The sequence below is a fragment of the Corvus kubaryi genome, unplaced genomic scaffold, assembly GCF_017639235.1.
Source record: "Corvus kubaryi isolate FWS band 111438036 unplaced genomic scaffold, C.kubaryi_AGA036_p1.0 72, whole genome shotgun sequence".
Taxonomy (NCBI): domain Eukaryota; kingdom Metazoa; phylum Chordata; class Aves; order Passeriformes; family Corvidae; genus Corvus; species Corvus kubaryi.
Genome location: NW_024582060.1, coordinates 1627322 through 1653011, shown reverse-complemented (window position 1 = coordinate 1653011; position 25690 = coordinate 1627322). Strand labels below are relative to the sequence as shown.

At 43.7% G+C, this 25690-nt stretch overlaps 1 protein-coding gene across 22 annotated transcripts in view; it reads right to left on the bottom strand.

Moving 5' to 3' along the window:
* The window catches only part of CACNA1C (calcium voltage-gated channel subunit alpha1 C), a 464262-nt gene that overhangs the window by 61065 nt on the left and 377507 nt on the right, over positions 1-25690 (bottom strand). For 11 of the 22 annotated variants that reach the window (XM_042050205.1, XM_042050194.1, XM_042050206.1 and 8 more), the window contains 9 exons: positions 24249-24308; positions 20838-20944; positions 19317-19404; positions 18129-18236; positions 17406-17458; positions 17153-17299; positions 16306-16507; positions 15680-15838; positions 12844-12954 (listed from right to left, as the gene is read on the bottom strand). In XM_042050205.1, coding sequence (XP_041906139.1) covers positions 12844-12954; positions 15680-15838; positions 16306-16507; positions 17153-17299; positions 17406-17458; positions 18129-18236; positions 19317-19404; positions 20838-20944; positions 24249-24308 — 1035 coding nt within the window. Of the gene's footprint in view, positions 1-12843; positions 12955-15679; positions 15839-16305; positions 16508-17152; positions 17300-17405; positions 17459-18128; positions 18237-19316; positions 19405-20837; positions 20945-24248; positions 24309-24444; positions 24505-25690 lie in introns of all 22 variants that reach the window. The other 11 variants (XM_042050204.1, XM_042050193.1, XM_042050207.1 and 8 more) reach the window with 2 other exon arrangements.

Sequence of the window (25690 nt, the reverse complement as noted above, 5' to 3'; positions counted from 1 at the left end):
ATGAAGCGTTGGGGAGGAGAAACTAAGACACAGAGAAAACTGCACAGCCTAAGAGGTGGGCGAAGCACGGGAGAAGCTTGCTACCGCTTCTCAGAAATAATCCTGCATGCTAAAACAACAAAAAGAAGCATCAAGTCTAAATCAGCTGAAGAGAGTATACAGGAAGGAGAGAAAGGGGCTGATACCCTGATACTCAGTGGGATTTGTTAGCAAAAATTTCCTGCTGATTGTAAAGGGCAAAGCAGACTTTGCTAGGGAATTGCAAAATGAGATGAACTGCTAGTCTGGCTGATGTTTAGTTAATGCAAGAATTCATTTCTGAAAATGCTGCAGGCTGTTTAGAGCTGTGAGAGTCTCTTCTCAGACTTCATTAAAAGAGGCTTTCCCTGAAAGTACTTTTGTAAAAGGGACAGCATAGAATCAAAGGACATTTACACAGTTCCATGGCTCTTGGCACTCGCTCCCACAGCAGATTTGGGGGATTCACGTGTGCCCTGAACAATCTTACAAAGCTACAAAAGCTCCTGACATGGAATGGAGATGTGTGTCAGATGCAAATTCCGTTGTGCTAAGATGCCATTTAGCCATAACAGCAATCAGGGGAATTAGCAGAACCTAATAGAGAAGGAATCAAGTGGAGGATGCAGCTGCTTGGAGTTCCTGACAGGCTGCAGGAAAACAGCATCTATTTGCATACTATCTATCAACTCTCATCCACTGATGGATTAATTCCGAGACACGGAGTCCCTGCGGTTCACCTACCAGTCGCTGTAATGAGTCACTGCTGCAGGGAATTAAACAAGGCTCCCTTCTACTCCATCAAATCTTTCCACAGACAAGCAAAGAGAAGAGCAGCATTTCATCACTCCAGACTATTCTGGTGAGTTCTGAAGGAGCCTTGTGACTCTTTGCTTAGTCCATGAGAAGACAAGGCCAACTTGTAGACTGAGATGGACACCCAAAAACGTTGATGTTTTCCTTTAACCTCCCTCACTTTTTTCATGCTCTCTCTCACAATGAGGGCACCTGTGAAAGCAGACAGGTGTCCCTTGAGGTCTGAGGGCCTGCTTGGACATCCTGAACACTCTGCTTGATAGAAACAAAAGAGTTGGAGGAACTGAATGGCTCTGTGATCTGGAAAAAGACCTCAGATGTTTATTTCTAGGTCCAGGGTAGAAAACTGAGGTACCTCGTTACAGCCACCTGGAAGTGGACACCTGATTATTGTTTGAGATCCTGTAGGTCCTAAAGCGAATTACAGGTCTCACACCTGTGCTTCTGGTGAGCAAATATCTCCATCACAGGAAAAAGACCCACTGCCTGAACCAAGGTGCCCAAGCCACTATTTGACAAACTTTAACATTTATGGGGGCTGGAAATACAGAATCTCTTATGTGTCAACAGATCCTTTTTTATGCTCTACACACCTACTGATAAGCGATAGTGTCTGGAGGACATGACTAGAAAAGACTGTATCATATCTGATCTGTGAACTGGGAATTTCCATTTCCAGATTTTGCAATCCAGTTCATTTCACCAGAACTGTATTTTCTAAATGGCCCCGTGGTGCCTCCATGCTCATCTACATGGACTCATGGGATGGTTTGGGCTGGAAGGGACATTAAAGGTCATGTAGTTCCAATCCCTGCTGTGGTCAGGGACACTTTCCACCAGGCCAGGTTGCTCAAAGCTCAATCCTGCCTGGCCTTGAACACTTCCAAGGATGGGGCATCCACAGCTTTTCTGGGCAGCCTGTGCCAGGGCCTCACCACCCTCACAGTAATGAATTTCTTCCCATTACCTAGGCTAACCCTGCCTTCTTTCAAGGCCATTCCCCCCTGTCCTATCACTGGGTGTCCTTGTAAAAAGACCCTCTCCAGCCTTCTCACAGGCCCCGTTTAGGTGCTGAAGGTGGTGGCACTTGGTGACACAGACCCACACATCTCCCTCTGTTTCATTTACTGCAAAGTGGTTAGAAGTACACAAGTTCTCAGCCACAGGGGAGGCTTGAAGTGCGACATTATGGTCCCAGATCCTCCAAAGACTGGGAAAGAAGCATGGCAAAGGCAAGATGGAAGCATTTATTATGAAAGCATCTCTTAGACATAGCAAAGATTGTATTTCAAGGCAATATGCTGAGAAGGCCTGAGAAAATTATAAAGTAAAACATGCTGAAACCAGATGATTAAACTAGCTGGTCCTGATGTAATTTTTGGCCTGGATTGCTCTTAACTGCCTTCGAAGGAAGGGTGAGTAATGCCTCTCAACAATAATGACTAAGGCCTCCTTGATATAAATGCATGAAAATGGTGGCAGAACAGCTGAAAGCTCTCTTATAAATTTTGCTAGAAAAGTAGCAAAACTAGAAAGTAAGATAAACATTCTCAGCCTTCCTACAGGTATATTGTGGCACAGCAATACCCCACGAGGAGTTAGGCCCTTTTTCTCATGAACAGTAAGAACACTGCAGTCATTTAACAATTACTGCCCTGCAGCCACAAACCAGACTCGTTCTCAGTGAAGAGAAACAAAATCAGTACCAGCTTTACCAGAAAGACTGAAAAGTGAACGTGATGGCTGAACAGATCATTTATCCCAAAATGCATTCCATGAGAATTTTGCTGTCAAATTCCATTTGGAAGAAGCTGCAAGTGCTCAAAGACTTTGGAAGGTCTGGAAGCAGCATGTCTTGATGAGAGCCAATAAATAACTCCTGAGGGCAATAAACCAACCCAGCAATATCAAACAGTCCTATGAAAAGAGCTAAAGGATGGGCTTTACTGTTTAAGACAGTCTGTCTTCTAAAGTTGGACTGACATCCCAGCCCAGGGAAGAATGATTCAAAAGAAGTAAAACTCAGCCTGTAAGAACAGAAGTGACAAATCTCTCAGGGTGAAGAGTTGCTTCATGTTGTGGGAAGATGAGACAGTGGCAAGCAGTGGGTGAAGAAGCATTCTGAAAATGGGGCTGGATTCAGAACAGCTTCCCTCTCTCCATATGAAGGCTGGGAGGAGGCTATGGACTGCTCTGACGTGGTTGCTGAGTGGATAGTGGGTACTGACTGGCAGGAGGGCACAATGTTCAAGAAACAGGGCAGCAGGTATGAGCAGTAGGGCTTTTACATAGTTTCTTTCTTTTGGTAAGTTATCTCTATTTTCGTAAAAGGCTTAATTTTATATGGATTAGAATAGTTAGTAAAATAATACTTATTTTTATGTAATCCATCAATCATAACTCACCAAAAGAGGAGGATTACTCTCATTTTACTCTCGGGGAAGCAGAAAGAAAGAAGACTAAAGTTTCCAAGGTCTCCAAAAGCCAGATGCATGAGAGAAGAGAAGAGAAATCACCTCTCAGATGTGGGCCAGGTGACCATTTGCCAGTCAAATATCACTTTCCAACACGATGAATGGTTCTTAACAGGCGTTGTATCGCAGTCTGTTATCTGGTACCATTCTTACGTGAAGATTCACATCTGTGAGAGCTTTTGACCCTTTGAAACAACCTCACATGAAGTGATGGAGGTTTGGGATTTTTTGTCTGAGAAGGAGAGCAAGTGCCAGGCTTTTTTTTCCCTGGCACCGTTCCCTTTGCAGGCTGCTGCTGCCGTGGATGCTGCTGTGAGCAAGGCCCTGGCTCACCATCCCACTGGGCTCTTAACACCGTGCAAATAATCTTCTGTATTAAATAATTAAGTGCAACAGCTAATACAGTGCTTCCCACACTGCTGCATTGTGCAGTCATATCATTATTTTTGATCATTTATAATGATATTAAAGCCCCCAAGTGCCAGACTGAAAACACATCTGTCATAATGTGGCAGCCAGATGCGAATTCTCTGGGTACGTTTGCTGTGAAGGAAAAGGTCCTCCATCGTTGAAGCTTACACAGATCCTTTAACAGTCTTTTCTGCCTACTGCATTCTCCATTGATCCTTCAGAAAGCTGGTGGATTGCGCAGCTCTGGCTGATCATTGTTAGAGATTTCACACACTCTCTATGGTAATTAGAGGATCTATTTGCAGAAAATTGCTGGCCTTGTCCTCCAGGAAAGAGAACATCCTGCATTTAAACAACAGATGTAACATGGGGAGCAGCAGATCAAACAGCCTTTTTGTCCCTCACCAACTGTTCCCACCAGAACATGAAAGGACAAGTTCTTTTTATGAAGAGGGAAGTTTGTTCTGGATACTCATTTCGTTGCTGGCCTCTTTCTTAGGGGCACCAACAAAGAAACCAAATGAGGTGCACTCTGCTCCTGACTTTGTGCCAGTTATATTTATTTTCTGCAATGAAATGGGAAAGAGCCTACTTCATACAGGATGTCAACAAGTGCTGACAAGGAAGGCTTTGATGCCTCCTGACCCAGATTCAAGTAGAGTTATGAGCTAGGATTTAGGGTGAAAGTTTCATTTCTCATCATCCATCTCATTTCTTCTGTTACATTCACCTACCAAGTGTTTTTCACACTGCATGACTTGTTTAGGTTCAGTCACGCCTATGCCATCTCAGAATATAAGCATATGCACAATAGAACAACTTTAGTCTGGCACTGCTTTCTTCTCCTTTAAAGTGTTTGGAAGGGCCAGATTTCCTCTCCCACACACACTCAGGAAATGGTGAGGAGCTCAGTGAAAACTAGAAGCCATCAAAGAGGATTCCCTGTGCTTCCACATGACAGAGAAGGCAGTTATCTGCTAGCTAACTCCTCGTTTGTGGAAACTGTCGCTAAATCAACCTCATCCCTGAGCATCCTTTTGAAAATTTTCTTCTTCTGTATTAGCTGGAAGATTTATTATTCAAGGCTCTACTTGATGGGCCAATACTCTAAAGCAGCAGGATGCAGTTCCTCTTTTTTAAAAATTTCACTGCCTTGTAACATCTTGGCAGCACTCTCTGCTGAGTAGTTTCTTTTTAATGCTGGAATAACAAATCCAGCTGCTCTGGCTCTTGGCTGGTGCCCTTCCACGGTCTGTGAGAAAGCCTCAGTGCTGAACTGCTGGGAGAATGCTGTGGCACAGACTGGGCTACAGGAGGCCCAGTTACTTTCTTAGCCTCTCTTTTCCTTCCCTTTCCTGGACATATGGGCAGACAGAAATTCTGTCAGAAAAGCAGCATCCAGGAGCAAGTCTACCAGGGCACTACTGTGCCAACCCACTGATGTGTATAAAGGACTGGGATGACCTGGACATCCCTGCCCAGAATAATTACTCCAATATTTCTTCCCACCTAAACATGCTGCTCTGTCATACAGTACTTTTAGCATTTACTTTTTCAGGAAGGGTTAGAGAAGAGGCTCCTTCTTCCTCCCAGAGATATAGATGTGAAAGACAATATGGTCAAGTCTCTGCATGATGTGTATGCTGTGCAAAATGCATGGGGATCCTGGCAGACAGGTAATCACAGTAAAGAGAAAGCAGAGGAGGGATTAATGAAGGGCTAAGATTTTTTCCCCCTTTTCTAGTTTATTTCCACAACCCTCGAGGCTGATTCAGCAGTTCCTCGAGAGCCTCAGGCTGACTGCACACGTGCAGGGCAGTGTCTGGGTGAGCACAACAAAGGTGTCAGAGGGGTTCTGGTCATAGGGCAGCTGCTGGGCTCACTGAAGCAGCTGAGATTAATTCCAGCTGGGCTACTGGTGGTATAGAAGATCCAGAGGAATATGAAAGACATTCAGACTTCGCCCACAACAAGATTTGGGGTGAAAAAGGAAAGCCTTTCTGAGGTAACATGCTGATGCATTTTGAAACAGGGCTGAAATTAATCCACAGAAGTAGGGAAACACACTGTACCCAATTTTTACTGCAAATTATTCTGATGAGACAGTACCCAGGGAGGCTCTGTGGCTGAGATACTAATGTGTTTGAACATGGAGACCTGGGATGTCTGCCAGGGAATTTCAATAAAATGTAGAAGCAGAAAAAGATGCTCATTAGCTTAAAAGGTATGGGTTTTAATTCAGTTTTTAATTTTCTAAAAATCCCTTCCCCTGTTTACTTTTTCTTTCAGTCCTGTTTCTGTTTTTCTTTTCCTTGCATCACTTTTTGTCCAATCACTTCTTCCTCCATTTTATTAATACTTTACTGTTTCAATGTCTTCAATTTATTTTTTTTTTCTGCCTTTAAGGATATTCTATCTTTTCCCATTTTTTATTATCTGTATGGCCTTTCTTCCTCTGCAGGTTTGGGTTTTCTCTCTTTTCCTCCCAGACCTGGTCCTTCCTGTTGATTTAGTTGTTTCCTTTTCTTCAGTTCACACACTCTCTTACCTGGCTCTTCCTAGTTCTCTCCATGCTCACTCTTTCTTACCCAACATCAAGCAGAGCTCACTCTTCCTCTTTGTTAAATGGTGTATATTATTCCCCACCCACAGGTTTCGACACATAATCAGCTTTCTTGGGCTTTCTTTTGCCTTTTAAAGCATTTCTTTCACCCAAAGCCAGGGTGCTGGTTGGAGACTGCCCTTTCTCTTGCAGTGGGTACATGGCTCAGTCATCAAATACTCTACATGTAGAGGCTGCCCCTCCAAAACAGAAAATACTGAAACTGAGGAGAGGAAAAAATTAGGTGGCTACCAAGGTTAAGGAACTGCCAAAAGCAGTAAAGGAAATCTGCAGAGTAAGAGCCATTTGACAACATTTGATCACATCTGGCCACACAGCATCGTGTGGCCACACTCCATGGAGGGAGGCAGCTGCCTGCACCACGGGCTCACATTTACACAACTTAAACCACTAATTTATACCACCATACTACATCCCAGAGCATGTGATTTGTAACTAAATATGATTCCTGTTGGATGGAGCTGAAGTGTTATTCAGCTCTGAGCAAAAGACCACTCAGTTGTAACCAGTTTTCCTGATGCTTTTTGACAGTGCAGAATGTCTTTACTTCCCTTTCCCTGTATAGGCTGGAGAAATAAAACACTGTGATGAGTGATGCCAGGGCAGCATCCTAAGCTATACAGGTATTTCTACAGGTACTGGAATGAAGAATTATGAAAAGAATTAGATTTTCAGAATTAACCAACATTGTTTCTGCGGTGCAAGGGGATAGCATGGATATAAATTTCAGCTGTTTGTGAGAATGCTGAAGCCTCTATCCTGACCAAGGAATAACAAAGTATGGTTTTGGTGAAAAAGAGGAATGCAAGTAGTATGAAGCAGCCAGTGTTACTTTAGGAGAGACTGCTCAAAGATCTGTTTATAGGCATAAATGTATGAGAAATGTACTGGTAAAAAGGGAACAAAAACAGATGAGTCATTTTGCAGGTTTTAGAAGAGATATCTGTACATCAAATGCATGATAAACGCTGACTGAGAGGAGCTTAAAGAGGAATAAAGAAGTGCAAATGCATCAGGGGAGAAAGAAACACTGAGGACACGTAGATCCATCAGTACGTGGAGGCTAAGAAATGACCATGGGTGGCACTTACGATTTCCACTACACAGAGGGTCACAGCTCTTCCTGGGATCACATGGGATTATGTGTCTTGTGCTGAATGCAAAGCTTGCTTGAAACAGCCCCCTGAAATCTGAACTGCTGCACAAAAATGACATGTGAGAACGGCAAGAATTCAGAGTAAAGCAACAGTGATAAACGAGGGGCAGAGGAAGCTGTCTGAGGCAGGACAGATGGCGCTGTTACAGGCTGCTTTACAAGCAACATCCATGAACACCCCGGGAAGAAAGGTGCTGACAGTGTCTGGTAAATGGAATAGACTTGTGATCTGCAGTCTCTCTGACAGTCATAATTCCATGGAGGAAACCTCCAAGATTCCCTTTCCACACGCAGAAACGGATTTGACAAAATACACGATCCTGTGCTTTGCTTTATGCATAGCAGTAGTTCCATGGGTATGTCTTCCCTGGTTTGAGATGACAGGCACAGCAGGAGAAAATTCACAGCTCTTGGATTAGTGGTCCTGCCCTAGCTAATAAGGGGACAGGTGAAATGTTTCCTGAAAGAAAAAATAGATGTGGCTTATCAGGAAAACAGCCCATTCCAGGGAGCTGGAAAGATCTGAGATTCCTGGAGGAATATCCATCCTCACATTAGCATGTACACTGACAGATGGCGCAGCTTCATATGAGTAGGAATTTTAAGTCACTGTCTTTGACTCGCAAAGATAAACCCCAGGCAGGTTTTGTAGATCAGCTGGCCCTTCATGGACTGCTTCTGGTGGGGATTTCTTCTTTAAGAAGATGGAACAGTGGTAGCTGTGAGCACCACAGACAGCACAGCACAACACCTCATTCCCTTTAGTAGTTTTCCCTGGAAAAAGCCTGAAGCAGCAGCAGCATCAGCTTTCTCCAAGCAGGAATTGGAAAATAGCTCACCAGACTGGCTGGAGAATTTATAAAATTAGAAAAACAAAGCAGCAAAAGGCCTTGGCTCAACAGCATTACTTTTAGTCTGTCTGCCTCTTTGAAGTAACTAGTCCTGAATCGGTTTATGAGCATCAGCCAAGACAAACACTGAGGTCCTTTTGGGAGTTTTGCTTCAGAGCAGCATATTAATACTCTGTAAGGAGATGCAGGGCATGTAGTGGATGTTTTCTTTATCAGCAGCCCTAATCACCCCAAATCTCTCTATCTCACTGTTAGCACACCCTCCTGACAAGACTGCAGACACGGATGAGCTGTCTTACACAGCGCTTAGAGTAATCCAGCAAAAAAAATGGGGTAACTGACTCTCTGCAGCAGGAGAAGTGTCACACAAACCCACAGGGTTCTCAGAAGTCTTGTCCCTGCCTGGCATGCACTGACCGTGCCACAGCAGCAGCTGCTCCAGCTGACGTGCCCCTCCTCTCTACGGCCTCCCAGGAGACCAAGCAAACCAAAACACTGCTCACAGAGGATGGCCAGTCAAAGGGACAAGTATCAAAGGGACTTGCTGACCAGAACAACCAATCTCAGCAGTAACAGTATGTTTAGCTAGGAAAGCCCTTGTCTTCCTACCCCCTTTGCATATTTTCTGTAAGTGTTGGGAGATGAGCCCTGACTTGGACTTGGCTCCTTACTCCTGCAGCTGGCCTTTCAGTAAGTAAAGCCTTGCTCCCACCATAAGAACTAGAGGCAGGGCTGGATTATCCATGCTGGTTCTTTGTAGGCAGGCACATATGTGAACCTGCTTCTTATCTGTGCAACTGTGCTTGCTTTTTTCACCTTTAGTATCAAGAGTAGCAAGTAAGGAGGACATCTCACAGAACAGGAGTGAAGAAATAAAAAAGGGATACAGTAAAAAAATCTATTCAGTCAGGCTGCCACCTCCTCTGTTGCTATGCACGTAACACACACTGGCATGCATTGTATTTAGTGGACCTTGGCAGTGGCAGGTTAACAGTTGGACTTGATGATCTTGAATGATCCTGATGATTTTCCAACCCATTTCCAATTGAATCTGTGAGTATATAATAGTGGATGCCACACCGTGGGCAGCAGCAGGAACTCTGCATATTGGGCTTCCCCTGAAGCTGTTCCACATGGGCACATGCCTGTGGTGACTTCTGTGAGAAGGTAGCACGATAGCAGCTCCCAATACCTCGGGGATCTGTCCTAGTTCCCTTTCCAACTCTCCCTGGTGAAGGTATGAACAAACAGCATCTTGTTCCACCTTGTGTAGATGGAGAAAGCCTTATCCCTCTGTTGCTACTGCAGACCCTTCATTCCAAGGTGCCTTTAGGAAGTGGCTGTGCAACAGAGTCACAACTCGGTTACTGCTTGTCTTGCTGTAGTTGAAGGTTAAGGTGCAGCATCCACGACTGGGTTAAGCACCCCAAAAAAAAAAGGAGAAAACAGACTGAATATTGCCAGCTTCAGTTCTCTGCTCAGTTCTGTTCTGCCACATTCTCCTGGGGCTTGTCATTAGAACACAACACCTTCAGCTAACCAAGTTTCCTCCTTTTTTGTTGTCAGTCACAAAGCTTACAGCTCTTTTATTTTAGGGTATTCTTCAGACAGAAAAGAGTGATGTTTGGGCACAAATTCAAAATGAGACAAAGCAGCTTAAACAAAGGCTGGTTTGTGTTTTATTGCTCAGGAAATGACAGACAAATCTGTCTGCAGCAGAGATGAGCATTTAATCTTGCCATTTCCCATCTGGGAAACACTAATAACACTCAGCATCTCATTTCTTTGTTGGGGGGACTTGGTTGGTTGGAGGGGATAGGTAGTGATCTCCCAGGTGACAATGAAATACTTTTGGACTTTCCCGGCTGGTGTTCCTGGGGACACCTTCCATCTGCAAATGTAGTTTGGCCACAAGGTGTAGCCAAGTAGATCAAGGCAACTACTTTCTCCATGCTGGAAACTCCCACTTCAGAACACATTCTAGGCAAGTTCATCTTCAGTACTAGTGTGCAACCTGACAAGAAGCAGCCAGTGCTCCCCAGAGCTGGTCCGAGTGCTCACCTGGGAGAGAAGGTTGCCTTCTTTGCAGAGCAGGCTCAGTCAGTATGGAGCAGGGAATGGGCTGCACCCAATTCTTTGTGTGTAACAGACGATGACAATTGACACAAGGAATCTGGTGTTTCCAAACCCGCCTCACTGAGCTGGTACTCGACATAATCCAGTGTGAATATAGGGCTAGAGGAAAGTCTTTTGGCTGTATTAGCTGTTTTTGCAAGGTCAGTCCTGTTTTTCTTCCCTGTAATCCTTTGCTTCAATTTTTTAAATGTTGGGGGTTTTTTCATTAAGGGATTTAATTAAAATAGAGGGATGAGTTGGTACCATCTTTGGCATACAGGCCAGACCAGGATTTGAAACATTTATTGTTATTGCTGGCTATTCTTTCACCTGAGGTTGTTGTCTGGCTCCTAGCTCAAAAGACTTCACTAAAACTCTACTATTCTGAAATTTTCACAAGGAAAATTTCTTTTTCACTCTCGCTTTTACTATAGTGTAGTAGCTGGGGATTTATTTTGGAAATTACAGAATCATGGAAAATTGGGCTGAGAGGGGCCTCATGGTCTATTCCATTTGCCCGTCTCAAGGCAGATCATCGATTCTTAAACTGTTTTGAATGAAAGGTTCCCCCAGCTTAATTTTAAAACCTCAAATTATAGATTCCACAATTGCTTCAAGAAATCTGTTTCAATGTTTTTCCATCCAGAGGATACATGTTTACCTTCAGTTGATTTTTTAAAAACTTTTTTGTGCAGTGAAACTTGAAAAGGAGATTGAACAGAGGAAAGTAAAACACAGGAAGTGGAAAGGACTTCCAATATCATCAATGCCATTTCCTTACTGTTACAAACAACCATGTCAGGTTCCTTGTATATGTACAGAGCTCAGTGTTGACCTGGTAGAACTTCTGCCCTAAATGTTTTAAACCAAATTCTGCTGAGATTCTCATCTTTCTGAAAGTTAAGAGTCTCCTGCAAAGTGTAACTGCAAAATCAGAAGAGCATTATAAAGCCTGTGAGATACACTTCTGGGTACATGGTGTGCAGATAAAACTTTTATGAAGTGACAGAAAATTTGCTTGCTAACAGATGTGATGAAGCCTCAAAAATGAAAGGTAGATCTCTCCTGAAAATTAAAATCCCTGCTGAAACAGATAATGATGCTTCTAAATTTCCCAGGACAGTGTTTCAGATCTCACCAAAAAAAAAAAAAAAAAAAAAAAAGTCTGTCCTCATCAGGACTGCCCAAGATGCTCCTAACTTGCAAGAGAAATACATCTGAAATAGGATAGTGATATTGGGCTTGGGGGAAAAATAAAATTGTGACTATTCCAAGAAGAAGTCCTGGAAAGTGTGGAAGAAAGAGAGAAGCTGGGTGGGAGGAAAGTCAACATGGAGTTAAAAAGAAAAAAATACGACCGAATCCAGTAGAAATGGAGAGCAAAGTTTCTGAGCTGAGGATGAGGAAGATGTTTGATTACACCTGGGAGGAGATAACTTCAATGATCCCCTAACTGCTTAACATGAAGGACAACTGCCAGACATAAAAGTTCTCATCTTTACCAATGTCGTAACTGATGCTTCAGAGAGTATCTTGACCATCTCCACAGTGTTTCAAAGCATCCTTCAAGACTCAACCCCATGTGTCAAGGCACCAATGAAGATATGAAATGACTTGAGGGACCTATATTTAGGTATCTGGATTCAAGTCTGTATGAGACATCACCGAATTTAAACGCCATAGAAGAAAGTCTTGGGTAATTCTGTGAGGTCAGGATCTTTGTCCTTGTCCTGCAGCAGCTGTAAGAACTCAGCTGGAAGAGCTTGCAGGTTGTAATCATACCCCATGGTGCAGCTATACTAGCATAATATCATGGCCCAATGCACAGGACAATACTTTCAGACAGGACCTGCTGGGGTACTGAATAGTATCAATGAAGTCTTAAATTCAAGACTAGAGCAATCCAAACCATCACTGAGATGTAGCCCTCCCAGAAGAAACATTTTTTTCCAAAGCTCATAACTCAAAATGAGTCATGCTTGATTAACTTCACTTGGGTCAGGAGACTAATCATGAGATGCTATTTATAAATTATATAAGGAAAGTCAGAGAGAGAGCATTAGAATACCATTCAGAATGGAAGACATGTTACAGCCTTAGCACAGTGTCACTATGATAACTTAATGAAAACTAGGAACCTTCTCTATTAGCAGGTGTTGTCTCTTTTTGCTTTCTTTTTTTTTTTTTTTAAGTGTGTCTACTCTCCAGCAAAAAAGTTATTAAATATAAGTGAGACTCCAATCCAGAGAGCAACTGTTCAGCTCAGTTCTTGGTGGGGTAATAGATGAGAAAGTTTCACCTCCTCCTTCTCCTCACAGCTGCCCCACACACATGCACACACACACAGAGGCCAGGGAAGTCTACTCCTAGAGCACCTACCTTGGGTTTGAAGGCAATTAATTTCAGGACCATCTCCACAGTGAAGAGGCCAGTGAAGAGCATGTTGAGGATATTCATGGCTTCCTTGAACATGCAGCTCTGACCGTAGTGCTGAAAAATAGCATCCCAGCAGGAGTGTGAGGGTAGGACATGCCAGCAGTCAGGAATACACAGGACCCCTCCCAGCCTCCCTTCATGCCAAGGTGCTCTAAGGAAGACCCCAACGTGTTCCATTTTTCCAGTTAAGAAGTCCCATCTCCCTTCATACATAAGGATTTCCATGCCTCTATTCATTTTTGCCACCTGGCTCTGGATGTCCTCTTTTTAAAAGAATCTTTTTGAGGAGTGGCTACCAAAATCATACTTATCATCCCAGTTCAGGGCTCGTTATAAATTTGCACAATGTTACAATACAATCTCCAATTGTGTTTTTTATCTGAACCTTCCTAACCCTTGGATTGCCTTTTTGTTTGATTGTGATTGCACAGCAAGCAGGGGTTTCACTGAGCTGTTCATAATGATACCAAGCCATTCCCCAAGTAATTACACTAAATTCAGGATTCTGCAAAGTACATGAGCAGCTCAAATCATATCTTTCCAATATGCATTATCTTGCATTTGTCAACTCTGAATTGAATTTGCAATCATGCTGCCCATTCACTTAACTTTATTAAGATCTTATGAAGTTACTCTCCATCTTCTATTGATTAATTCAAGCAGTGTCTTCTGCAAGTGTTGCCTCACTTTTCATACCACTATTTCCAGATCATAATACTTGAGACTGATTGCACTGTCTTGTTCTAAGGTCACCTTCCAGTTCATGTTACAAGACCCCACTTGTAGTTGCTTAACTTTAATAAACTTCAACCAGCTGGGATGGATTTTCATATTCTGTATTGGCACAGGGTGATTTATTCAAAGCAGTTTCAGGTAAAACAATTCAGCTGCAGCTGAATGCAAGGCCAGGGAAAAACACAATGTTGAAGCATTTTCAAAGTTTCTTGCAACATTTTTCGTGAAAGGCTCTAATACTTGCAGGACGCTGTTTAGAAACTTGAGATTTTACTGGCATGTGCCTTTTTTTGCTGTCTATTATGACATTTGACCCAAATCTGGCCTCAGCATAAACCTCTGAGAACCTGTACTTTTCTCAAGATGGATTCAGACTTCCTAGCATCTCCAGAGATGCAGTCCTGCCTGTGAGCTCACAAACATCTCACCTCTTCTGGCTCTCTCTGCCCTGGGTGTGTACCATTGTTACAGAAACTGAGCAGCTTCACACCTTCAGAGTGACCAGGGCAGGAGAGACTTGAGCTGGGAGCAGGGCACTTTCCTGTGCTCCTGTTGCCTCACTCCTTGTTTGGGACCTTGGGTGAAAGAGCAGAGGAAGACTTTGCAATGGGGATGGAAAAGAGCTGGACCAGATGATGAAAAAGTAGGGAGGTCAAGAAATCTGATGAGACTGGGCTGAAGACAGTGAGAGGAGATAAGATGAAAACTGCCTGTGAATATAGACTTGGACTGTTAGTGAGAGATGGGAAACTGTGTCTGGATTTGCAGGGAGACAGGGAGTGGAGCAGAGTGGGATTGATCCACTGGAAAATGTAGTTAAAAGGAAAGTTGGTGTAGAAGTGCATGGGAAGTTGAATCCACAGGAAGGGACAAACGAGCGAAGTGGAAAAGGTGTAGCTGAGAATGAAATGGTAAGGGGGTGGAAAGGAAATCCATGGAAAACCCAGGAAATATAACTACAATGGTGAACCTGTGAAGGGCTGGTTGAAGAGTGGGGATCTGGACTGTTTGGGCCAAAGCCCAGGGAAGAGGGTGCACAGACCCGCTGGGTGAGGGGGAAGGATGGGTTTTGGGGAGGAGAGAGACACACAGGGAGGCCTTGGGCAGACACAGACTGGGAGGAACAAGTCAGGAAAGTACAGCCTTGGGGAAATGTACAGAACAGTTCGGGCGTATGAGGGTCCATTTCCTGACTGAACGGAATGTAAGACTGCTTTTTTATAAGCTGGCTACTTAGTAAAGGCTTTGACTCCTTCCTCTTTACTGCTGTTCCACCTACTGCCTCTCTTTGCTGTTCCTGTAGATCCAGCTGCAAATGTTCCTTTGGTGGATTCACATTGGATGTTTGGAAAACCTTCCTACAGTAAGGAAAATGAACACACACCGCAGCAGGTCATAAGGCAATCAGGAGCATCAGTAGTGAAGCAAGGCAGGCAAATACCTCTCAAGAAATGCTTTAGGTGGAGCTGATGCTGCCTTTAAGTGGGGGGATAGACAATATGGCCTCTTGAGGTTCTTTCTAGAAATGTTTCTGTGGTTCTTAATTGAAAATAAAGGCTATACTAAGCCTTCCTACCCTCTCTCTCTCCAGTTTCCTTGATTACCTCATTTGCCAAAATATTTTCTCTCTACTTTTTGACACAGAAAAGACTCAAGTCTAAAATTCACATCTCAGGTGAGTGGCAGTTCCAGGCTTATTGCTGCATTTCATAGAAGACAAATCAGAATTGAGAAGTCACTTGTTAGCGGCCACTGAACTGTTCTGTGATATAACACTTTTGGGGTCTTTTCCCCCCCATTTGTTTTTTTTTTTAAGGAGTTGAAAGTGTCAGATGTTACCAGGAAGAGGATGAGAGGCAGATTCCTCATGGTAACTACGTGTCATCAGAAGTGAACAGGGTACAATGCTTCTTTTTAACGTGCTTTTCCCTCTCTCAACACACGGTGTGCAGGTTAAAGTAGGTCTGAACCCCAGACCTTTTTACAGTTTCCCCAACACACTCTACTGCTTCATCACCTGGAGGTTTTCCACTTGCTCACTTACTTGCATGGCCAGGCAGATGGTGTTCAGCAGGATCAGAACGAACATCAGGTATTCAAAATAGGTGGAGTTGACCACATACCAAACTTTGTACTGGTACTGGTTTTTAGGGATGTATCTCCGCAGAGGCCGGGCTTTCAGGGCATACTCTACACACTGGCGCTGTGGAAGAGGCAGGGTACATTTAAAACCCAAACCCAAAATGTCTGGGTGGTCAGCCACCTTCAAATGTAATAAAAATACAATATGATTCAAGTTTTTTACTGAAATGAAAAAGCTTGGTAGAAGAATTTCTATTAGGTCATAATGCCAATGTGCACGTTCTACCTGTTAAAGAGTTCTATATGCAATTACTTTGGCCATTTACTTTGGCCAACACTGCTGTTGTGCTGATCTGATCTCAGTGAAACAAATGGTACAGCAAACATTTTTAAGTCATTGCTGTCCCTTCAGAAAATCTTACACCAAGATTTTTTTCTACCTGGCTCCTGAAAGATGTCGGCAAAGCCAGCTTACAGTTTTATCTTGTTGGCAAGCTTCACATATTCCTCTTTGTGTGCATTTATCTTTTAAAATCTTATTCCTAATGCATTTTCTACCTTTAGTGACAGCAAGGTGTTGTAAATTACCTGGTTTTTGTCCAGCTCACAGTTCTTGTACTCTTGCTCTCCTTGTTCCTGAAATGTGACGATGACGAAACCAACGAAGATGTTCATCATGAAGAAAGCAATGATGATGATGTAGATAATAAAGAAGATGGAGATCTCAACCCTGTGATTATAGATGGGTCCCACATCCTCCATGTGGGAATCAATGGACCTATACAGCAACCTGAAAGCAAACAGGAGCCAAATGCAGAGAAAATCTGCAACTGCCTTGAGGCCTTATAGGTGATGTTATAAAGTTAAACTTTGTAGTTTTCTTCTGCTTGTATCAAAATTAATTCACTCAGAGATGTGCAGACTTGCGCTGCTTTGAGTGCAAACACTTGCAAAAGAGAAGACCTGGCTCTTGTTAATTTTACACATTTGAACCTGTTCAGGGTTGAACATAGTTGAACAAAATCATGCTCTTCAGTTAACAAAAGACAGGAGAGTCCCAACAGAGCTGTTGGGAACTGAGTTTAAATGGAGAAACCTGAAACCTGACAATGCTGGAAAGAACCTGGTATCCATTTTATATTCATTTATACACATAATAATTGTAACAAATACTGGTATCACTGATACTGCTGGAAATCATCTTTTAAGAACCAGAGACAGTGCTTTGCACCATTTACAAGTACAGGGACAGAAATTCCTGTAGGAATTTATAAAGTACATAATACCACAGCGACTGCTGCTACTATTGCTATATTTAAAGCTCTAGACTTACTTAAATACTTAGAAAGGGAAAGACTATGCTCTGCCTTTGAATTTTCTCTTTTGAAATGAATGAGGACATTGCTAGTGTTGCACTGGTCCAAGAAACACTCACTCTGGCCAGCCCTCAAAGGTGGAGACGGTGAAGAGGGCCATCATGGCAGTCAGGACGTTGTCGAAGTCGAACTTGCTGTTCTCCCAGCTGCGGGGCTGTATCATGGGCTGGCTGACCTCCCCATCCTTGTAGGTGATGTAGTACCCTCTGTGTGTGAGAGTGGAGACACAACATGGCAGACCTGCACTGCCAGCACGAGGCGCCGCGCATGGGCGGCCAGCGAAGGGGAGGGATTGGAAAAGGTCAGACCCACCTGCATTCTGCTTCTGTCTGCTTGGAGCTGTCAGTGCAGCTGTACAGCTTGCCCTTGGAAAGGAAGAAAGAGGAATGAAGCTTCCACTTCTGACAGCACAAGGGTTAGGGGAGATCATGTAGCAGGGTGTCTGCATTTACCCCTTGGTTAACCAGCCGTGTGTTTGCATGGCCTTTTGCAGACAGATGTAAGCAAACTGGCTTGAGGGTTGCCTGAATGTGGGTAGCACAGAGCACAGGCTTCTGTCTGCTTGCACAGTACTTTTACGTGCACGTCCTGAACACTTGTTGTCAGGAGGATGGTGAAAAGCAAGGAGATAAAAGCAGACATAAAGAAGTGCATGAACAACCCCCCGTGGTTGTCTGGCATGCGTCTTCCTCTGCAAGATGGGAGGTGCACAGCCTGCAAGGACCAATCCTTTTGAACAGCCCCCTTCACCTTCTGGGACCATGCCATGCCAGTGTCAAGCTCTTTAGGTAAGAACGACATTAGTGATGATTCCTTATGATCACGGATGGTGGGCAAGAGTTCTGCACGTGCCTGGCTCAGTTGTGGAGAACTGCTGGTAGCAGAAGCCTGGGTAACACTGACAGTGCCCCAAATGTCTTGCCTTTCAACACAAAGACTCCATTTTCCCTTTCTCATGCTTTTCATGCAATTTTTCTTCCCATCCCTTAATACAGCTCAGTGTAAAGGGTGAATGAATGGGTCCAGTGGTTTTACCTTAAACAGCTGAACTCCAATGCAGGCAAACATGAACTGCAGCAGAGTGGTGACAATCACAATGTTCCCGATGGTTCGGATGGCCACAAACACACACTGGACCACATGCTGCAAGTGGAAGAGAGGAACAAAAGTCACTTGTAGGATTGTTCTCAACTGTCCTGGCTGAGGGAGAAGCCCAAGAATAAAAATGCAAATAATAAGAAAAAATTATTTACCTAATACCCATTACCCAAGTCATGTCTCAGGAAAGGGACCAACCTCTTTCATTCCTTGCTGTACTTTTAGAAGCAGGCAGAAAGGGATAGAAAAGTACCAGAACTCAGCTCTCTGAAACTTCCCACATAGCTGGGCACCCACCAGCACATAGGAAGCAGTTTATCTAATACAGAGAGGTTGTGTTTAGGGTTGTGGGCCCATCTGTAACCCTAGAAAACCACATAATTTCACCTCTGTGCTGATGGGGCCATTCAGCTCAAAAGCAGCATGTCAGAAAAGGATCTGGCAAGCGTGGTGGACACAAAGTTGAATATGAGCCCTCACTACAAAGATGGCAAGTGGCATCCTGGGCTGCATTAGGCAAAGAACTTTTAGCAAGCTGAAAGAGGTGATTCTTCCTCTTTACTCAGCACTGGTGAGACTGTGCCTGTTGTACTGGGTCCAGTTCTGGCTCCTCAGTACAAGAGAACCATGGACATACTGGAGGAAGTCCAGCAAAGAGTCACAAAGATGACTTAAGGGATTGGAGCCTGTGTCCTGGGAGAAAAGGCTGAGAGAGCTGGGTCTGTTTGTCTAAGAGGAGGCTCGGGGGAACCTGGTCAATGTAGATAAATGGCTGAAGGGAGGATGCAGAGGAGGCAGAGCCAGGCTCTTTTCAGTGGCTCCCACTGACAGGACAACAGGCACAAACTGACACAGAGTAGGTTCATCTGAACATTGAGAAACACTTTTACTGTCAGGGTGACTGAGCATTGGAACAGGTTGTCCAGAGAAGTTGTAGAGTTTCTCTCCTTGGAGGTACTCTAAATCCTGGGCAACCTGTTCTCAGTGGCCCTGCTTGAGCAGGTCCCTTTCAACCTCAGCCATACTGTGATTCTGCTGAAACATTACTTGAGCCACTGCAAAAGTCCATGTAGCCTGAAATAACCTGAATTTATAGTTTATAGAATGCACTGGGACTTATCTAACCTTTAGTCCTTTGGCTCTGTTGATGGCCCTCAGGGGCCTAAGGACCCGCAGAACACGCAGGATCTTCACCACGTTAATGGCACTGGACCTGGAAGAAAGCATTGGAAGGTTTGAGAGATACAGCAATGCAGGGAGTGTGCTGCAAGGGCAGGTCTTGGAATTCTGCATAGCCTTAGCCTGCCTGAGGTGTTTAGTCAACTCCTTGCCATGGCACTTCAGGGGTAAGGAAACCAATCTCTGATGTTATCTTCAGAGGTCCTGCTTCTTGTTCTGGCTTTCATCATCTCTGCTGGATTAATGACAGGGGAATGGAACATGGGCAAGGTATATTTTTAGAGCAGGGCAAATGGACTCTGTAGATACCCATGATACAGGAATTGTGCCAAGATGTAGTCATTACCAAGGCATTTTCAGGTAAGGCTCAAAGAAGCACTCCATTGAAATATTCATAGAAGAGTGAAAAATCCAGGAGACTCCAGCATTAAAGGTATATTATCCACTCGGATTTTGATCCTACAGTGTGTTTGGCCCCTGAACCCACAAATAATTTAAGTGTGTGCATAAATTTAAGGATGTGAAAACTCCCACTGAATTGATGAGGATGACTTTTGTGCTCACTTTTAAGTACTGAACACAACTATCTACTGCAGCAGAGCTCTCTGCACCTTCCAAGACTGAAACCCTGACTGAGAATCTTCCTGGTGCTCAATGACATCATGTTCTATTGATTCTGGGAACAGTTTCTATGTTAATATACCAAGAGTCTGAATTAGGTCTGTAAGAAAGAAACAGCAGGTCAAAAAAAGAACTGTGCCATTCTTAAGACCTTGACTGAAAGCCCAGTGGATCTTACAAATTCTCCTGCTTGACTTAGTGTGCAACATGGGCGAGCTGCTAACCTGTAATGGTAACAACTGGGAGCTTGCTTCTTATCAGATGTGAAACTAATTAGGAAACTTCCTACCCAACACATAGTTGGGTAAATCTGTAAACTTATTAAGCAAATTAACAGATGAACCAAAAGAAAACTGCATGACAGAAACAGATCAGCCACCACCACTCTGAATATTCTCACAAAACTGTTCAAGTGCTTGGTGGCCTTCCATTGACTAAGACTCACAACATCCTAGGAAGTAGGAAAACATTATCACCCCGTTTTCCAAAGAAGTTATGATAGGTCTAGAAGTGAACCATAAGTCACTGAACTGTCCTGAACCGAAACAAAGGCCTTGGAACAAAGCTAAGTGTTGTGATTCCCAATACACCCATTGTTTGTTCTCATTTGCTCTTTCAGAAAGATTCCCCCTTCCAGGTCACCAGAGTAGCATTTCCCAGTTACTACCTCCTCTCTTGAGGCTGAATTTTAATGGTCTTGAATCATCTGAGAAAAACACCTCATGAACACCTCAACAGGCTCATGAGGAAAATCTTACCCAGATGAGACAACGAGCCTGAGCCATCCCTCCCAGCCCAGCCCTACAACCACCCCCAAAAGCAGCCAGTTGGAAATAGCTCACTCACTGGATCCCAAAGGAGATGAGAGAAACGCTGACCACCAGCAGGTCTAAGATGTTGAAATAGTTCCTGCAGAAGGAGCCCTTGTGGAGGAAAGCCCCGTATGCGGTCATCTGCAGGGAGGCACACGGAGACACAAACACACTTTGCCATCAGCAGCTGCCCAGGAACCAAACCCACCTGGTGATGCTCAGAGTGTATAACTGGGGAGGGGACAGTATTTCTAACATGGCAGACAATTTACCCACAGACCCCAAAGGAGGTGAGCCCCCATGGAAAGAAAAGAGAGTGAAAAAGACAGCAAGATAACTATGAAAGGCCTAAATAAAGAAAGCGGGGAAAATATGCACTTTGAGTGCACTGAGTAAATAACATTTAGAATTAGCAAAGCAGCAGAATGACTGTTTGCAAAAACTACTCTTTGCAATCACGTGCTTTTCCCTTTTTCTTCAGTGACAGAGGGCACTTGTATCATATAAAGGCCCCTTTAGCAAAATGGAGTAAAAAATATAAAATAAAACGGGCTCTCCTGTAATTCTTTTCAGTACTTAGACCAGCTGCAGTGGACAGTTGATCACTCTTCCCCTTGTGAAGGAAAACCAGAATCCCTTGGGATTTGATGCTTTAGAGCTGAACTGAAACGACAGGAGAAATTACTGCTCTCTTCAGCTTGCTCCTTCTGTTCGGCTCAATCCCATATCCCTTTTCCTACCCATCTTCATTCATTCTTACTCTAGATGGAGTTGCATTTTCCCCTTAGTTTTCCTGACAAAGCCCAAGGCTATATTCCTTGAAACAGAGTAATTTCTTTGTGGAGGTAATCATTATAATTAACCAGGCAGAGGGAGGGAAAATAGTTAAATGGTTTTGCAAGGGAGGCTCTGCCCTGCCAGGGTATGAAGGGTATTGAATACCTGCTGGCTTTGAGGAGGATGTCACAGCTCCAGAGCTGGATCAAGTGACAGTGTAAACAGAGAAGTTTAGACTGGTCTCTGTTACAGACTGGGACTAAACGAGCCTGGCACAGTTCAGGAGGGTGAGGTGATGGAGTATTTGTACCACCTACCTTAGACTTGGTGAGTGATCTAATGCAGCTGCTTTGAAGAAACCCCATCCCCACAACTGCTAATGTTCCTTCCTTAGGAATTCTCATTCCATCCAGGAATACAGGCTTCTAAGTCTGGTCCTCTGAACCTCATCTGAGTTACCCTCACCCGAGGCAGATACCATGAGACTGTTGCTCAGTGACGAGCTGTAGCCAGACTCCCAGCTGACAAGTGTGAACTGGAAAGTCAAACTGGAGTTTTCTGGCTCCTACCAGTAGCTCAGGGTGGCATATTGGCTGGAGGTTTCCAGCCTGTGGCAACTCTATTCAGAGCAGGGTGGAAGGGCACATGGTATATCAGATTATTTTCTTCACCAAACATCCATGACATCAGGGAACTGACTATTAATCAGACAGAAATTAGAGGGGGAGGAAGTATAAACTCTGGTCTTGGCTTAGAATTTATACTTACAGACACATTCAGCTGGGGAAGGGAGGAGGGGTTCTTGCCATAACAAAGGTGGTAAAGATGCCCTTTACTGGTTAGATTTTGTATGGCAATCTTGAAAGAAAGACACCATTGAAATCAGGAGGGGAAGCTCTGCTGAGTTTAGGTTCTATACAAACTGTGGTTCTCTCAAGCCTGTTGAGAGATTTTGTCATCTCAGAAGAGACTTTCAGGGCGTTTATAATCTATATTTGCCTCCTATCTGGAGCATTAAACAAGTTACAGCCTTTTAGGATGCCAATTAAAAAACCTTGGCAGTCACCTTGCCTATATTGACCTGAATGCAGGTGGTGTTATCACCAACACGAGGGCACATGAAGCTGGTTTCTCTGCAGCCTTGAATATCCCATGGCCACTCATTCTTTTTCTTTTTTTTACCATTTACATTAACTTTGCTGTTCTGCAAAACATTGTGCCCAGCGCAAGGCAGCAGAGAAACATGCACCGAGAAACCAAGCTATTTGTGACTTAAACTTAGGGTCCTCGCACTGCTCTCCCACTTGAACTTAGAGAATACCTGGGGATGTTGTCATAAATCACCCAAGTTGACAGGAGGACCTGGGGAAGGCTCAGGAACTCTGCAGGTACTCCCCTGATGAGAGCAGAGCAGCGGGCCAACGGGCTGGGTTACGCTCTGCTAACACTGAAGTCACCAGGAGAGTTACAGCTTCCTTCAGAGGGAGCAGAATTAGTGAGTCCAAACAGGTGCCTTGAGCTGTCCTTTCATTTTTCAATGCTGCTGTTGGGATGTTTTCCTTTTCTTGACAGGCCTTTTGGATCTGCCATGTGATCTGTGCACGTTCAGAGTTACTGTGTAAACACAGATGCAAACTGCACACAGGCTTAATGCCTACATCTCCCTGGAGAACATTATGGCTTTGGTAATTTCAAGGCATATCAAAAAAAGCACATTTCTCTACAAAAATATGCAGGGGCCACCCTGCTTGCCAGCCTTCCATGTAGATACTGTTATTAGGGTCTTGAGCTGCAAAGTTTGAGCAGCTCCAAGGCACTGCCTGCCAGCACTTAGAGCTAGCTTGCTGAGAAAAAAAACCCAGCTTCCAAGTGAACCTAGCATTTAGAAAGCCAGAACTTTGCTCAATTACTGTTATTTAAATTATTAGCCTACCAATTTGGGAAAATTAGAGTTAAGAACAAGGCAGCCTATTTTTGTTTTCTTCCAAGCTAAACCATTCTCCTGCGCATTCCCCTTGGTATTGAGCACATTCCTGGGAAACAGGAAGCTGGGTTTTGATGCAATAATTTTCGTTGGCAGCTACTGTCCTTGGTGTTTCAGTGGTTTGTACTCTTGGTTCTCTCTCTACACCTAAAAAGCGAGCTTTTGCACTGTGCTCCCTGCCTCCTACTTGGATGTGCAGCCTGTAAGCTCACAGAAGTTATCAGCCACCCTTTGGGCTGGTTTCTGCAGAACAGAGACCTTCTCTTTGGGTGTAGCCTGTGTAAGAGGTGTGTGTATTCAGAGGTTCTTGCAGAGCAGAAAAGTCCTGTTTGGGAAAGACTGGCCAGGGTAGAGGGAGAAATTTATGAGGGAATGGCCTTTTTCGTGGTCCTCTCTTACATTTCCCACCATTGCACCCTTTTGTTGCAATTCCCCTGGAAAGCATTGTTTTGTTATAGGCCCTCAATTACAAGTTTGAATATCCAAATTTCCCAGGAGACTTTTTAAGCAACTACCGAAACGTCAAAATCAAAAGAAAAACAACCCTTGGAGTAGAGATAGTAATGGGGTTACAAAAAAAAAAAAAAAAGAAAAGAGAGAGGGAGAGAAAGAGCAAAAGAGAGAAAGAGTGAAAGAAAGAAAGAAAGAAAAGGAGAAAACAAGTGTATTTCTCAGATTGGTTACCTTAAGAATAATTTCTAATGTAAAGATACTAGTGAAGACATAGTCTGCATTGCCTAGGATCTGAAAAATAAGCACAATTGGGTTAGTGGTACTGAGCGTGACCCAGGAACAAACAGGAGTGTGTGTTAGCAACAGAGACTGGCAGAAAACTAGAAAGCTTGTGAGCAAGTCATGGGAGAGAAGATGGGCACTTTACCTTCAGAGCAATTTCAATGGTGAAAATGACAGTAAAAACTATATCAAAATAAAAGAGAATCTGTAAAAACAAAAGGGGATAGGAGCGGGGAGGGTAGGTCAGTGACTGATCACTTGAATGGGAAATCACAGTTCAAAATTAAATACATATGTTCTTTTCACAAGGGAATGGGGATGACTCTATGGGGAATGGTTTTGTAACAATGTCCTGTTGAATGCAGTGAAGGTCCTGGCACAGAGGACAAGAAACACATTACATGAAATCTTTCCTGAGTTACAATCCCATGAGCACTACAGAGGCAAAGTAACTTTTTGGTTGCTACAGGATTTTTTTTTTCTTTTTTAAATCTCATCGAGAACATTCAAGGGTTTTCCCAAATAGGATTCCAAACTGAGAACACAAAGAAAGCCTGGTCTCTCAGTGGAAAACGTGAGATTCCTTCTTATTAGCTTCCATTCAGTCTTGTCCTGTGCCTCTCTCAAAGGAAGAAAAGCGAACTGCAAATTCATACTCTAGCTATTCTTTCTTTCTCTATCCCGAATTGCTCTGGATTAGGATGAATAACAAAGACCCTGCCAATTGACCAGAATCTCAGCACTTGTATTGCAACCAGAATTTGGTCATTTGCTAAAGGTGCCTAACTAGATCTCGCAGCTTTCTATTTGCATCCTGAATAACAAGCCCCCATTCCCAGGAACATAGACCTGGGGATGGAGATACCCATGGCATGCACAGCAGACCACAGACAGTGCCCCTGGGGCATCACAGGAGGCAGTGAGAAGTCTGGAAGTGTAAAGGAGCTTTCAAAGTATCAGCATCAAGGACAGGAATGTCCTTCACTGCCAATCAGTTGGCATCCCACAGTAAGTGGGAACTTTCTCCTTGACTTATGGGACCAGAATTGAGCTCTCTTTGTTTCCAATATATTTCAACATCCCAGGCCACTTTAGTGCTGCCTACACTACAAATGTTGAATATCAAAAGCATCATGCCCATGGTTTACTGTTGTTTTACCATAGTCAAGTTCTAAACCAGAAGGCCAGTAAGTGGAAGCTGTAGAAAACTGATAATTTATGAAATTTAGACCTTTGCTGCTAAAACATTAACCAACATAAAACAGGAAACTGCCTTCTCCCATCCCACAGGCGTTTATTGTATCTTAGTGCCTGTATCCTCACTCAGATTTATAAGTGGCTAAATTCTTAGAGCTTGGTATGCAGTGGGGCAGCTACTGCAAATTCCAGGG